At 35.2% G+C, this 16966-nt stretch overlaps 1 protein-coding gene across 1 annotated transcript in view; it reads left to right on the forward strand.

Annotated features, from left to right (window-relative positions):
* The window catches only part of ELL2 (elongation factor for RNA polymerase II 2), a 41077-nt gene extending 24862 nt beyond the window's left edge, over positions 1 to 16215 (forward strand). The window contains exons 6-12 of the mRNA XM_026719264.2: positions 507 to 631; positions 756 to 849; positions 5580 to 6153; positions 9496 to 9562; positions 11090 to 11261; positions 12396 to 12440; positions 14649 to 16215. Of these exons, the coding sequence (XP_026575049.1) occupies positions 507 to 631; positions 756 to 849; positions 5580 to 6153; positions 9496 to 9562; positions 11090 to 11261; positions 12396 to 12440; positions 14649 to 14765 (1194 nt within the window). The 3' untranslated portion in view covers positions 14766 to 16215. The remainder of the gene's footprint in view (positions 1 to 506; positions 632 to 755; positions 850 to 5579; positions 6154 to 9495; positions 9563 to 11089; positions 11262 to 12395; positions 12441 to 14648) is intronic.
* The last annotated feature ends 751 nt before the right edge of the window (positions 16216 to 16966 follow it).

Raw genomic sequence — 16966 nt, forward strand, 5'->3', positions numbered from 1 at the left:
ATGACAGTTTGTAGGAAGCACTGAAAACTGAAGGACTGACTCCACGCTGAGAAAAGCTGAAGCTGTTTAAGCCACTATGTCCACCAAGTTCAGGCTCACTTAATTCATAATGCAGAGTCAACATTGAGTTGCCCTCTTGTTTAAAATCTAAACCCAACATTCTTGAGAAAGATTTTAGTAATTCTCTCAGGTTAGGTAGTCTTCCAAAACTGTGACCCTGCAACAGATCCACAATTAATAGAATGGCTTCTTTCTATTATCCTATTAGTTCTGGTTTTCTATTGAAAAACATACTTAAACTATAGTGGTGGATTTTATGTTCCTTCTTTTTTAGAAATCTGTTTCTGATAATACAGTTTTAATAATTTACCAATTAAATATTTAATTATGGACCATAAGAACCATAATTTTTTTTTATTAAACTTCATGATATTAAGTGTGATTTTTTCAGATACTTTATCTTTCAGTTAATTTTAAGTGTTTGTGTTTTTATCTCTAATCTGTAGGTAGCTAATCTGAATCCAAAAGACAACTCTTACACTTTGAAAGAATATATTTATAAGGAAGTTCAAAAAGATTGGCCTGGATATAATGAAATAGATAGACAGTCACTGGAATTAATACTTTCTCGGTAGGTTGAAATCCTCTTCACATCGTCTGTAAACATCCAGAAAAATTAAATAACTTTACAACCTTGATTTAGTTTAGGGCATTTTGATTTTCTTTGTGATACTGAACATGGATAATCTTTACAGAAAACTACATTCATCTCAGAATGCCACCAGCACCAGTAACCTGGGGTCTCCTTTGAGGACTGTCAAAGAGGCTGCATCTTCTTCCCCTTCTCAGGTATTTTCCTTGTCACTTTAATTCTATATCTTGTAATAAGATAATATGTAACAAATGTTGAGGGGTGGAGGAAACATCCATTGGAGAAGATCAATGTGTGACTGATGGAGGCTTGCTCTGAACTTTGGGTCTTTTCTGTACAGTCCTGTTGCATACAAAGGTTGGATTGAAAGACTTGCTGCTGGCTAACATAGGCAACACTGCAGAAGAAGCACAAGTATTTTGACTTCACAGAAGGATATGTTACGTTTTCAAAGTATTAACTATTACATCTGTAAATCAGTTTCACTGAATATCAACAGATAACAATAGCATTTCTCTTTTTGATATACTGATGAAAAATGTTGGTTTTAGAGCAATTTAGGATGAAGCACACCTACCAAAGCTCATCCAAATCAGCACAACAGAAATATTTGCAAGATTTGGTAATCCCACAAGAATTTAAACACATAGATAAGCATCCTCACCACAATGTCTCTGAAGTATTCTTGCAGATGAGTTTGGGCTATCAGTTTATATCCTGACCTTGAGGATATAAATCCTTCCAAAGTGTCATTAATATAATACATTTTTTTAAAAAAAAGAAAAGTTGAGGTCCTTTCCAGAGGCTGATCATTATGATGAATAGGGAAAAATGAGCCTACTTAAGAAATGTACAATATTTCAGAAGGGTTTCAGTAATTTATTCCTTGTTCCTTCTCTATGGTGTATACTTTTGTTTTTGACTATTTCTATAAAAATGAAGTGCCTCATCTAAGTATCTCTAAGCTAGACGCATGGAAAATTTCTGAAGGATAGATTCAGAGACTTGGGAATTTAGATAATAAAACTTTTTTATGCTGTGACCACAAAGCCACGGAATAATTTTAAAACAGCTTTGGTGATGGATATGAAACCAGCAATTGAAAGAAAAAGGGACTTAAACATTCATTTATTTCCAAACAAGAACTCACTCCTCAAGTCCTATAGATTCCATCAAATCTCTCCTATAATTCTTACCCTTAGAAAGAGAAAACAGAGAAGAAAAATCACAGGAACATTTGTGCTACATGTTATTTCAGTTTACTTTCCCAAAACACTATAATTATAGTTCCTTTCATAAAACAGAAGAACCCTACCAATTAGGAACTAGAGATATCAATCACAAATTATACTTGATATATTTTCTATATGAGGAATCTGGAGAGGAATTTCTGCAGTCTGAGTGTGTCTTCAGATCACTAATGAAACCCAGGAAGGCTTCAGACTCTGTTTTGAAAAAAACTACCTGTCAATCTTTAAGTCCAGTTAATATATAATTTGGCTAAATGTCATGCTCACCACTACATACTGTATATGTGATAAAAACAGTTTTAATGACAATACTGTTTCAATTTGAATAGAAATTGTATAATTACAAATAAGATTAATTAAAGTAGCAAAGTCCCCAATTTCCATTACTTTCCAAAGTAGATTAATTAAAACTTTCCAAAGTAGATTAATTAAAACAAATAAGATTAATTAAAGTAGCAAAGTCCCCAATTTCCATTACTTTCCAAATAGATTTTTGTTTGACTTTTGGAATATTTTATTTGATACAGTATTTATTTACTAAATTTCTACATTGCCTATCTCACCAAAGGCAACTCTACACATGCACAGACACACACACACACACACACACAGAGGGAGAGGGAGAGTATTATTCAAAACTGATTTATTTAGATATGTAATCCAAAGCTATATCTTATATAGGAAATATATCCTATTTCCTTCAGTGGCAGGAACATGTTCTGCAACTTAGGTATTGCCACATCAGTGTTGCGTCAAATGATAGCTGGCTCTCATGGCATTCCATTTTTTGTGTCAACATGAGAGCCACAAAATGAAGTGTGTGTGCATGTATGCATCTGATTTGTCCTCAAATATTAAAATTCTTATTTCCTTAGTTATATTATACTATAATGAACCCTTTGTACAAAAATAATTTTAATTTGAAAAGCATAGTATTACTTTGCTTTTTATTTGAAAGCTTTCTTACAAAGAACAAGGTATACTCAATACTTCACATGAGTTTATGAGAGCATATGTAAGTATGCTGAAAATTTAAATATAATGTTCCTAAAACTTCAGGAAGTTTCTATATCAGCTGTTTATGAAGGAGTATACTGGCATAAATCAGAAAGGCACAAAAGAATGGAGGGATTTGTCTCTGTGGTCTGCTGGTTTCACTGCCTTTTGTGCCTCCCTTGAAAAATAGGATTGAATTCTGAAGTACACTTCTCAAAAAAAATAAAGGGAACACAAAATAAGACATCCTAGATCTGAATGAATGAAATATTCCTATTAAATACTTTGTTCATTACATAGTTGAATGTGCTGACAACAAAATCACACAAAAATTATCAATGGAAATCAAATTTAGCAACCCATGGAGGTCTGGATTTGGAGTTACAGTCAAAATTTAAGTGGAAAAAAACACTACAGGCTGATCCAACTTTGATGTAATGTCCTTAAAACAAGTCAAAATGAGGCTCAATAGTGTGTGTGGCCTCCACGTGCCTGTATGACCTCCCGACAATGCCTGGGCATGGTCTTGATGTGGCGGATGGTCTCCTGAGGGATCACCTCCCGCACCTGGACTAGAGCATCCCCTAACTCCTGGACAGCCTGTGGTGCAACATGGCGTTGGTGGATGGAGCGAGACATGATGTCCCAGATGTGCTCAATTGGATTCAGGTCTGGGGAACGGGCGGGCCAGTCCATAGCATCAATGCCTTCGTCTTGCAGGAACTGCTGACACACTCCAGCCACATGAGGTCTAGCATTGTCTTGCATTAGGAGGAACCCAGGGCCAGCTGCACCAGCATATGGCCTCACAAGGGGTCCGAGGATCTCATTTCGGTACCTAATGGCAGTCGGGCTACCTCCACATGGAGGGCTGTGTGGGCCTCTAAAGAAATGCCACCCCACACCATTACTGACCCACTGCCAAAATGGTCATGCTGAAGGATGTTGCAGGCAGCAGAACGTTCTCCATGGCATCTCCAGACCCTGTCACGTCTGTCACACGTGCTCAGTGTGAACCTGCTTTCATCTGTGAAGAGCACAGGGCGCCAGTAGTGAATTTGCCAATCCTGGTGTTCTCTGGCAAATGCCAAACATCCTGCACGGTGTTGGGCTATAAGCACAACCCCCACCTGTGGACGTCGAGCCCTCATACCACCCTCATGGAGTCTGTTTCTGACAATTTGAGCAGCCACATGCACATTTGTGGCCTGCTGGAGGTCATTTTGCAGGGCTCTGGCAGTGCTCCTCCTGTCCCTCCATGAACAAAGGCAGAGGTAGCGATCCTGATGCTGGGTTGTTACCCTCCTACGGCCTCCTCCATGTCTCCTGATGTACTGGCCTCTCTCCTGGTAGCGCCTCCATGCTCTGGACACTATGCTGACAGACACAGCAAGCCTTCTTGCCACAGCTCGCAATGATGTGCCATCCTAGATGAGCTGCACTACCTGAGCCATTTGTGTGGGTTGTAGACTCCATCTCATGCTACCACTAGAGTGAAAGCACCGCCAGCATTCAAAAGTGACCAAACCATCAGCCAGAAAGCATAGGAACTGAGAAGTGGTCTGTGGTCACCACCTGCAGAACCACTCCTTTATTGGGGATGTCTTGCTAACTGCCTATGCTTTCCACCTCTTGTCTATTCCATTTGCACAACAGCATGTGAAATTGATTGTCAATCAGTGTTGCTACCTAAGTGGACAGTTTGATTTCACAGAAGTGTGATTGACTTGGAGTTACATTGTGTTGTTTAAGTGTTCCCTTTATTTTTTTGAGCAGTGTATAAAGCTGGTAGAAGCTTCTGCATTATCCTGAAATAAGCGTGTGCCTACTAATCTGAGGCTAACCAGTTTGCTTTAGTTGCCATATGCTTGCCATTAGTTGTTTTTCTAGATTAGCAATCCCACACCAAAGTATCTTGAAGAAGCATCAAGTAGCTTCTGAATTAATAAATAACACACAGCCTGAGTTTGTATCCTTATCTTCTTCAGCACAGAGTCAATCTTTGTTTTTAAAATAAGATTATCTCCACAGTCAAGTGTGATGATTTTATTCATGGCTTGAAGAAGGACTGAGCCTAATCAGAGGCTGGAAAATCAGTTCTTTGACTCTTAAAAATGTTTTTAAAGATATGAGATTAAGTAAAAACTATGTGTTTTAAGTTTTGTGAGCTGAACTCATTAGTATTAAAAGTGATAGAAGATTTTATATATAGTATTTTACCTCAGAAATGTGATAGTCAAGCCTGGTCCCTAACTCCGTATTACCGTATTACATGGACTATTAATTATTCTGGTTTTTTATCAACTGGAAAATTACCATGGCATTATAAATGTAAAACTTTTGTCCCCCATAAGCCTGAAATAGTGGTCACATTTTAGTGCAGAAAACATATTTCTAATGTTTATTGCTGACCTGCCAGGCACTGTGTATAATAATGGAATAACCAAACTGAGTACTTGTACCTACTGAGGACCCTCACTGTCCATTAAATATAATCAACTATATCCCACTCTAGCAATCTGCTATAAATGACTATTCTTTAACTAATATCATTTCTACTTATGCTTGATTTTTATCATTCTTTTTATTCCTCATCAGGGTAAAATGACTCGTAATTGCAGTCTTTACAATTTAAATTGAAATTTTAATATAATGAAAACTAACTTATCATTTTATTGCAGAAACGTCTTTTGGACTCTGACTTTATTGATCCGTTAATGAATAAAAAACCAAGGATATCTCATCTTACCAATAGAGTTCAACCAACATTAAGTAGCCATCTGCCTACTTCTGGTGAAAAAAGTGCTGAAACTTCTCAACCACCACCACCTCCTGCAGTTGCTGCAGCCCCAACTGCTCCACCATTTGTTTCAACTTGTCTCCCTGTTTCAAATCCTCCCCAGACTGCAAGTTCTAACTCCAATTCCCCAAGCACTCCCGAAGGTCGGGGTACCCAAGACCTGCCAGTTGACACCTTAAGCCAGAATGGCAATATTTATGAGGACCAGCATCAAAAATACACTTCCAGGACTCCACTGGAAATCCCAGCACCTTCTGAAAGTCTGTCAGTGTGCCCAAAGTCTACCAATGAAAAACATTCATTGCTATACAAAAAGTCCAAAAAGAAATCAAAGAAGCATAAGGAAAAGGACCAAATAAAAGACCGTAATACTGGGAATGAAGACAAGAAAATGAGAGACTGTGAAAGCCAAGAAATAACCAAATTGAAGAATTCCAGTCAGAAAATGAGTGAAGGTATTGTTTTTGCATTTCACTGTGAACTGTAAGGGAGCTAGGGAACATTATTACATTAGCATTGCTGTGCAGTTCAGATCTCATCAGGCTCAAGGTTGACTCAGCCTTCCTTCCTTCTGAGGTGGGTAAAATGAGGACCCAAATTGTTGGGGGCAATATGCGGACTCTGTAAACCGCTTAGAGGGCTGTAAAGCACTATAAAGTGGTTTATAAGGCTAATGCTATTGCTATGTGAGAGCTCTTTGCAAATAACTGTATTCAGGAAAGATTAGGGATAGGTTAATTGATATCTCTGATCCCACTTGGTTCCAGTATGCAACCATTTCTATTGTTGGAGTATCACTCATGTTGTTGCAATAATTCATAAGAATCTAACATGTACTTACTGATTCCTGAATTTGAGAGGCTAATCAGAACAAATTCCTATGCAAATCTGTAGGAATGGAAATGCCATATTTGAGCAAAGGTTATCTTTTTTTGTCAGTTAATTGTATCTTATAAAATGCTGTTTAAAATAATTTAATCTTAATTATTTTAAATGGTTGCACTAGATTATTTAACTAGTGAAGTAACCATTCTAAATAATGGTGGGAATGATTTGCAACCATCTTTTGAACTTAAACTTTTAATCCCATAAACAAATCATGTTCATTTGCTATATAATGGGAAAGAATAGGAATAATTTTAATATAATTTTTACTGAAGAAATTTTTAACAAGATTTTTTAAAAATCAGCAAAAGATCCATACGGGTTTCTAGTCACAGATAAATGTAGTTGATCTTCTCTAATAAAACAAGTTAATTTTGCCATCTTTGCTAACTCTATCATCTTCACCAACTATTCTTCCACTGTGGATATTTCAGACTATTTCAGTGTTTTGTTTGCTCATATAATAGTCAAACATCCAGTCGAAAATCCACCTCCACTCCCAATACTAATTAAGCAGCAATCATACATAAAAGTAATTTTCCATGGCTCCTTTTCTAATTGACCATCCATTAATTCCTGCAAGAAAATTTCTGGTTTAAATTGAATGTTAATTTTGGAACAATATATGTATTTAAATTCAGAAATTTCTGGTTTTTTTCTGAGTCCACCAAACATCATAAAATGACCCCTCATGTTGTCTACAGTTTCAACATAAATTTGAAGTACCTTTATGCATTCTAGACATTTTTCTGAATGATAGATAATTTTATAAATGGCCTATAATACGTCATTTTATAAAAATTGTCTTTTATGTTATAACATAATGTAAATTTCAGTGCATTTAACTACATACAATATTTTTCCACTTTTCCATCACCAAATAATATACTAAGTCCATGTATTTCCTTTTATTTCTCGGCAAAGAGAGGAGCAATATTAACCAGTAAAAACACCCCCTGTGCACTAGTTTACAAGTTTTGTTTAGTTTTGGTGCTTATCTAAAAATAAACATTCACCCAGAACCATGTTTCTTCCCAAGAGAAAGTGAGAGGGGGTTTGGAATCAGAACACAAAATAAGCTTCTTATCTATTACAGCTCCTAATCAGTGGAGGGGCCTTGAGACAGACTCTGTTTGGGTTTTTGAGATATTTCTGTGTAACTTGGCAAAATCCAAATTGTAAATCGATTTCTCTGATGTAAACTGGAAACCTGATGCATCTTAAAGGCAAAAGTTTGTCCTCACTCATTTGTACAGCTATGACCACATTTAAAACATAGTTTAAAATTGCTTCTAATAATTTCTAACAAGCCTTTAGTCAGATAAATGTGTAGTGATACACATGATGATAATAAGGGTGACTATGGGTCATATTTTAGAAATGCACATGCATGCATTTCATGGTGGAAGAAAATCAGTCTGGTTCATTACGTGGTGATTTTGGTCAGTCATTCCCTTCTAGCCTAATTTATTTCACAGGATTGTTGTTGTGGGGTGAAATTGGGGGGTGGAATACTATATATGCCCTTCTGACTTCATAAAGGAAAAGTGGGATATAAAGTTAATCAATAAAATTAATTTCCATGTGATAAATTAATAGATGAAATGCAGTCCTGCATTCCATTTGGTTGATTTCTTACTACAGGGATCCCTAATCCCTGGGCTGTAGCCCATTACAGGCCTGGAGCTGTTCAGAACCGTACCAAGGAGGTGACAGGCGAGTGTACGCACACACCTCCCCACTTGTGCAAGCAGTGGACGGAAATGAAACTGAGTGTGTGCTTGCCTGCCATTTGCACAGAACCATCCCCTCTCCACCCCCTCCCAAAGCTGGAAAGATTGGGAACTTTGTCTTAGCAGATAAAATTGATCTCAAGATAGAACTTAAATACAGCATTCTACTGATAATTGTAACATTAGCTTTGCATTGTAGTGTTTTGCTAAAGATTATCTTCTGCTTTTTCAGAAAGATTCAATGACTAGAAAAAAACAGAGAACAGAGGTAGTAGTTGCTTACTAAAAGTTATTGAACACCAACAACTTTTAGTGACTAAAACTCCTGAATTATGAGCCTTTTAAAAAGAAAAGCCTGGCATCAAGTGAAAAATTATAGCAAATTATTTATACGAATTTATCACTGAATGGATATAATAGGTCTTTTATTAACTGGAGCTCCCAATATGATTGTCTTAGATAGGTTACAAATATGTTGATAGTCTGTTGTTTAATAATACAAAATAATACTCCAAGCTATCAAAGATAACTACAAACATACACTTTTAAAGAAAACAACAGATTTGCTTTATATAACTTAACAATGTAATTGGTGTTTTCTTCTTCCAGTATTTAACATTTCATGATATTGTAACAAAATTGAAAGTGTTATACATCTCATTCATACAACAGATTATTTAGAATCCAAACCATTATTTTAACCCTGCCACTTTAAAGATTACTGTAATGGATCTATCTTATATTATGCATTCTCAATTATCTTTATTAGTTATTCTGTGGTAAATTGCATTACAATCTAGCATGATCATAATTTTATGTTATACTGGATGAGGGAGAAGAATTCATGAAAAGCAAAACACTAAGCATTCCACTCTTTATTGCAGTTCTGCTGGACGTTTGTGTAAAATTCCAACGTATGTCCAATTTTTGAATAGCTGGGAAGATGCTGTAATTTATGAGAGGCTTGTCTAATAGATTAGGATATTATATGAAGGCTGACATTATTTCTCCATTTGTATTTTTGCCCCTGGCTATTTTGCCAGATAACTTGCAGTATAAATAGTTTACCAAAGAAAGGTGCTCTTCATTCTCGCTTAAAGCTAATCCGTAAAAAGGAGCAGCGTAGTAATCAAGTTTGACTTGGAACATTGTCAAATTCTAAAACTTCTATTTTTATAGGTGTTAAAAAGACATGCACTGCCACTACAGATCCTTTGTCAACAAGTGAACTACCAGACTACTTTGTGTAAGTGACTAATCTTGGAGAAAGGGATGGGATAGTAAAAAAAAATGTTTATGCAGCATTACCTAGAGTGATGAACATTTAAAATATAAGAGTTACCAGGGTTTTTATTTCAGAGCTGCATAAAAATGTTGCACAATTATGCAATTTTTGTTATATAGAAAAACTTCTTAATATACATGCCACCTATCTCAAATACTTTACCAAATTGAAGTGCCTGCTTTTGTTACCACTGGCCTTTACAAAATAACTATTCACTAAGGCATTTGGACAGCTTGCCAAGCAAATAAAGTTGGCTTCTGATACTACCACCTTGACTCTAGTACAGAATTCTGTCATTTTTTCCTTCCAATGTGTGTCCAGATATTTGTAGTAAATTGTTTTTTCTTATACAGAAGGAGCTTTCAAAAAAGAAAGTCTAATAAAACTTTTGCAAATAAATTTGGAATGTCATTTTCTGCTCTTCCCCAGTGATTTGTGTTTTGAAATAGCTTGAGTTGGCAAGCTGGCATAATTTTGCTAGTAATTTTAAAGTGCTCTCCGGCTTAGCAATGGTAATGCTACTCTAAGGACCTTTATCCCTAGAATGACAGTGCTTGTATATGTCTAGCATATCAGCTACAGTTGGCACTGAATCCTGGGCTTTTTTTTTTCCGCTCCCATTTGGAATCATTTATCTTGCATTTATATAACATTTTAAAGCTTATGTAATTCTAATAAAGGTAACATTAATGGCAGTGATGGAAGAGATAGATAAAGAGCTAAAAGTTCCTGGAACTTTGCTTTATCCAATACTGACAGACTGTTGCATATTGCTTTTTATTTCTTACTATCTAGTTTTTCATCCTTGCAATATTATGCAAGGGAAGTATATTTTCTGAAATATACTTTTGTTTTTGTTTATTGGCATTTCTAAATGGGGTGTACTAATTTGGTGTGTGTGTGTGTGTGTGTGTGTGTGTGTGTGTGTGTGTGTGTGTGTGAAGGGAGAGAGACTGGCCCAATAAAAAAAGACCCTGCAGGCATTTAAAGACAGTAGAGCAGCAAGAACTGAATTGGCAGCAAAGTGCTTGTTATAATGAGAGCTGCAGATAAATAAAGTCCTGAGTGTTCTGATACAGTTGGATAATTATTTCTTTTGCTTTAAATAAGTTGGGCTTTTTATTAACTTTGTTGACCTAGTGTATTCATGAGAAATATTTTTCAGAAGTTAAGTCATATTCAGTTATATTAAGTCTAGAAAGCATAAAATTTGAGCATATTTTCACAGAGGGATTAAACAGTTAATTCTCTTATTCTTGGAACCTTATTTGAATCATCTCAGCTGTTAGCTTCATTAAATGGCTTTGTATGAAGCCATGGAAAGAATGAGATATATCTAGTGTAGAAAATAAAATTTAGTTAATAATGATCATGCAATGAGTGCTATGGATTAAGGAATATAAGTGTATTTGATAAGTTTTGAAGAATTACTGCAATTATTTAGGACCAGGCAATATTATAAAAACATTGTTTTTTTATTTGCAACAGCAAATACATAGCAATTGTCTCATATGAGCAACGTCAAAGTTACAAGGATGATTTTAATGCAGAATATGATGAGTACAGAACTTTGCATGCGAGGATCGAGAGTGTAACTAGGAGATTTATGAAACTAGATGCACAGCGTAAACTACTCTCTCCAGGAACTAAGGAATATCAGGTAAGGGTTGCTTTTTCAATTGTTAAAACTCTCTTCATGAAAGTCTACGTTGTGGCTAAGATAGTAATATTGGGTTATGCAAATGTGCAAGTAGTCAGGTTATTTTTGCTTCTTTCAAAAGAATCCATAGAGTGGATGAATGAACAAAAGAATGAATGATTCCTAAAATGAAACCTTTATAAAAATATTTATTGAAGAATGTTCTATTATTAGTGATTCCTACTACAGTAGTTTTTATTTATTATTTGTTGATTCATTTATTTATTGTGATGTTGTAATCTTGCTTTTTTCCTTTAAGGTTGCTGCAAAAGTGGTATAATTAGATTGGATTGTTTATTTATTATATCTCTGACAATAGTTTTAGTAGTCAAAACACTGTATTACAGTGATGAGTGCAGATGATGAAATAGAGAACAGAAGTCATTTAGTGCTTAGAAATAAGTGCAAATTGGTTTTTATTTCCATTCTCTTTATAAACTGGAACAGTTATTATGGTTTAATTTAATTATTTATGAACAAAAAAAGAACGGGGTAGCAGAGAAATACAATTAAGAGGAAACTACTCTATTTAGGTGTGCTTAGCATGATGGGCAGAAAGATACCTGCATTATCAAATTTTCTGATATAAAAAAAACCACTTTGTTACAGAGGCAGTATCAGTAACACATTTCTCATTGTTAGTAAGATTTTTCCTTGCTGTTACATCATGATAGAAAAAGGAACGAATGAGAGATCTCTCATTTGGATTTTTAGACTTTAGATGGAAAACACTCTAACTTTAAGGAAAGAAGTGACAATTTTTGGTAGAAAGAAGGGAAATGTTTTGCATACATCATCTTAGGTCTTATACTGCACATGTTTTATACACTGCCTGCTTGCTTGGTTCAAAGAAGCTGTTAATAATTAAAAGTTATGTAATTTTATTGATTCAATTCCAAAAAATGATTTGCTGCACAAAGGGGTGTGAATATAACATCTGTCTACATACCATATACTGCATCCTTCCCCAGGATATAGCTGTAAAATCCAAGGAAAAAACTTGGATTTTTATGCCCCTGTGTACACCTTTATGGAATCAAATTCAAAGAGCTACAGATTTAGCTGAACTTTATAGCCATTCATTTTTGCTTCTAGATCCTTCATGAGGAAGTCCTACAAGAATATCAGAAGATTAAACAGGTTGGTGCAATTGCTACTATTAAAAATGATACATCATATTCTTTTAACTTAGCATTGTTATAGTCTAATTTGTATACCTGTATAAGTTTAATTTTGTTTGCTCTGATACACACACACACACACACACACACACATATATATGTTTTCTTAAGTTTTCGCAGGTATTTATATGTATGGTATTCAGTTTTGTTCAGGTATTTTCCCACATCATTATAGTTGTGCTTTTAAAGTTGTAGTGACGTTTCGGCAGAATCTCATCTGTCATCATCAGGCTTGTCAGTACTTTAGTCAGGGTGCATAGTTCAGTCTTTATGGGTTCGTCTGTGTGTCAGGCTTTCACAGCCATTTCTGTTTTAAATTTGATGCTAGCTTCCTGCTGTGTTAGAATGGTTTTTTCTTCAACTTGATTGGTTGGGAGTCTTGGTCTGTGTTTATTGGTCTTGGAGTTTGCCGTGTTCTGCTTGATTGGTGTTTCTAATACCTTCTGTCTGTTTTGTAGCATTTTTTTGTCTTGATTGGCTGGCAACATAGTGTTTCCTGTATTGGAGGCTTTTAGTATGGCTTGGCTTGAGGTGAACGGCCGGCTATCGTTTATTAGGAAGCTAGGTTTCATCTGGGTGGCTGGTTGGGGTGTGTTTGAGCTGGAGGTATCGGGGGGGGGGGCTGTTTGTGACCAGGTGTTTGCTTGGCTTGTGGTGTGGAGATTTTTTGTTTGTTTGTTTGAGTGCAGGCTTCCAGATAATTGACTGATGGAGTCTGATGGAGTCATCTCTTCAATTCATGCTTTCAGGTCTTTTTTCAATCTCCATGGCTTCTCTGATAATTCTGTAGCTGGTTTTTTTTATAGTGGCTAGGATTTTGGTGCCATTGAAGTCGATACTATGACCTGTGGCTTTCATGTGTTGGACTAGTGAGGAAGTATGTTCCAGCTTTTTTACTGCATTTTTGTGTTCATCCAGGCGGATTCTTATTCTTCTATTGGTCTGCCCGATGTATGTGGCAGGGCATGATGCTCAAGGGACTTCATATATGCCTTAGTTTTCCAGGTCAATTTTATCTTGGGGTTCTTAGGATGGCTGCTATTTTTCTGTCTTTTCAGTCTTGATGTGATGCCTGTGTAGTATCTTATTGATTTTGTCTGTAGTACCTTTTATGTAGGGCAGGAAAGCTGTTCCATGGGTCTGTTCATCTTCTAGGTCTCTATTATGGCTCAGTGTGTTTTTGTGGATCAGGCCTGTGATTTTGCTTTTGTGGAAGCCATTGGCTGTCAGTACTTAAGTCAGGGTGCATAGTTCAGTCTTTATGTGTGTCTTGTCTGCCAGGTGTTTGGTTCTGGCAATTAGTGTTTTGGCCACGGAGTTTATCTGCACTGGGTGATGGTGGGATTGGGTGTTGAGGTAGCGGTTGGTGGTGTTTTCTTCTGGTATATGGTGTGTCCTAGTGTGCCATCTGTTTTTTTTGTAGATTAGTACATCTAGGAATGTAGTTGTTTGTTTGTTTCCGTTTCCATGGTGAATTTGATTTAGGGGTGTGTGCTGTTTAGGTGTGTTAGAAAATTGTTTAGGTTTTCTTTTCCATGGGGTCAAATAACAAATGTGTCATTGATGTATCTTAACCATAGTTTGGGTTTGTGGGTGGCATCCAGAACCCTGGCAAATGCCACTCAACTTTGAGTGAAAGCACTCAACATTTTTGTATCATGCTTAATGTTTTAATGTTTTTCAAATTTTACATAACATATCATATTTTGAATAAATGAACGCACATAGCAATATGGAAATAGTAATGTATGACTGTCTTCACTCATACATTAACCATTATTTCTGTCCCAGTTAGCATTAACAAAGTGAATCATTTTTCAGAAATCCAAGACAAAAATATTTATGGAAAGATGCAATTCCATGTATAGATCCATTAAATCAGATAAATCGTATGAAACCATTAAAACTTTCCTGGATGAAATTTGACTAAATATACACTGTTTATCCCTTTCTTTAAAGTAAATTTCAGAAAATGCTATTTTTTACTATTTTGAAATTAATTAATTAATTATTAATTAATTAATTATTTCTGTATTTCTTGTTTGATGTGTGAAATATAGATATTTTAGCTGCTTTGGGAGTGTTTATTAAAAATAAAAGCTATGTAATTTGTTTAAAAGAATGATGTTCTTTCAAAAGCTTATTTTATTTTTATTTGCTGTTACAGTCTAGTCCCAACTACCATGAAGAAAAGTACAGATGCGAATATCTTCATAACAAGTTGGCTCATATCAAAAGAGTTATAGGTGAATTTGACCAACAACAAGCAGGGTCATGGCACTAAGGCTCTGGACCAGAAGATGTGAATAAACTAAAGATTATTTATTTAAAATTCCATACAGCTTATTCTAAGATTTTAAAATAAGTGAACATTTTCTAAGGCAGGAGCAGTCTGAACATTTTCTAAGGCAGTCTGAATTTGCTGTTTTGTTGATGGTGAGGATGTTGCTTCTCTGCATAGTTGAAGCTTTTTTCTGGTCCCCTTTTCCTTAATTCTTACTTGTTTATCCATGGAAATCATTTTACCATTGGGTAATGGGGATCCAGACTCTATAGTTCTGAGATTGTACATTTTTCAAATGAAAAATTGTAGTTAAAAAAAAAAAGCTTTTCAATAACTACAGGTCTATTTTCTGAATTGTTTTCTTCTGAATGCAAAACTATTTGCCTTAAGTGGTACAGAGTTTTAAAATTTGCACAAAATAAAACAAAAATGATACATTGTTTGGGGCGGGTTCAAAGGTGGTATATAACATATATATATGCATATACATATATATATATATGCATATATATATATGCATATATATATATATGTATATATATACATATGTATGTATATGTATGTGTGTGTGTATATATATATGTGTGTGTGTATATATATATATATGTGTATGTGTGTGTGTGTGTGTGTATATATATATATATATATACACACATACACACACACACACATACATACATACATATATACACATACAAGAAACACGTATTCCTGTGATTTCAACCCCCACTACAGTGGTTGCCTTATGGTGTTTTCTTATGTACCTGAAATATACTTAATTAATTTTACCATAAGTACACTGCTTCCCTCTGTGTAAAAATGGGGAGTGTTCTGTGGCCTAATGTGTGTGTGTGTGAGAGAGGGGTGGGGAGAGAGAGAGTTGCATGCATACACAATATGAGGGCAGGAATGGACATAGGCCAAATGTTCAGGTGGATGTAACTAACATGCGTTAGTACAAGACAAATGTATCAGTTTTCTTACCAGAGATGAATTGATATTCTAAAAATAATTCTATAGTTTGGAGCAAAATTATAAAATTAAACATGTAGGTAGCCTATTTATATACTGCTATAAAAGTATTTTTTGAAGAGAAATATGCAATGAAACTATTGCCTATATGAAATGTACATTTAAAGATTTTTTTCCTGAGGATCAGGAATATAACAAAGATGTATTTAACTACAAAATACTGTGATCATCAAACAGCACAAACTTTCATTTCATGGTGTTAATTGGTTTAATTTAATTAAACCATCATTTTATCATGTGGGAACATAAGTTATTTGGTCAAAACTTAGACTTATATTTGTCCTTTCTTTTTGTCTTAATATATTTCTTTCGAAGTGCTGCCAATTGAAAAGGGAAGCATTATGTTTACAAATCTAATTTTTTTAATGTTTGCCAAAAATTTTGGTAGTATCTTTAATAAACTTGTCTTCTGCATCAACTCTGTTGTCATGTATTGCTTACTAGAATATAAGTAACAATAGAATTTGACTTAGTGTATTTGAATCTTTAAAAAAAAATTAGATAATAGTGAGGTAGCACAATTGTAGCCATTATAGTTGCTCATGTTTGAGAAGAAGATAGCAGACTTCATAATATGCCAGCTCTGAGTTTGTACCATATCCTGCAGTGTGTTGGGTACGCAGAAGAACTCAGGAAGTGGCACACCCCACACAGCCATCCAAGCACCTAGCTCTGCCTAGGAACACCAGTGCCAGTGGAGATTTAGACAGGCATGTCAGGACACTTTCAGCACAGAATCGAAGATGAATTGATATTCTAAAAATAATTCTATAGTTTGGAGCAAAATTATAAAATTAAACATGTGGGTGGCCTATTTATATACTGCTATAAAAGTATTTTTTGAAGAGAAATATGCAATGAAACTATTGCCTACATGAAATGTATATTTAAAGATTTTTTTCCTGAGGATCAGGAATATAACAAAGATGTATTTAACTACAAAATACTGTGATCATCAAACAGTGCAAACTTGTGCTATTTCTTGAGGCCTCCTTTCGGGGTAAGATGAGGATTCAAAGTACTTCTCTAGTATGTTTCACTGGCAAGAAAGTAACACAAGAGAAAACTTGTAGCCCATTGTTACAAACAAGAATTGTATTTTTCTCCAGTGAACCTCTCGTTAAGAAATTGCAATTTTCACATCACTTATTCACAATAGAAAATGCAAA

Source organism: Pseudonaja textilis, chromosome 2 (genome assembly GCF_049901715.1).
Source record: "Pseudonaja textilis isolate UNSWEBS1 chromosome 2, rPseTex1.2, whole genome shotgun sequence".
Classification (NCBI taxonomy): Eukaryota; Metazoa; Chordata; class Lepidosauria; order Squamata; family Elapidae; genus Pseudonaja; species Pseudonaja textilis.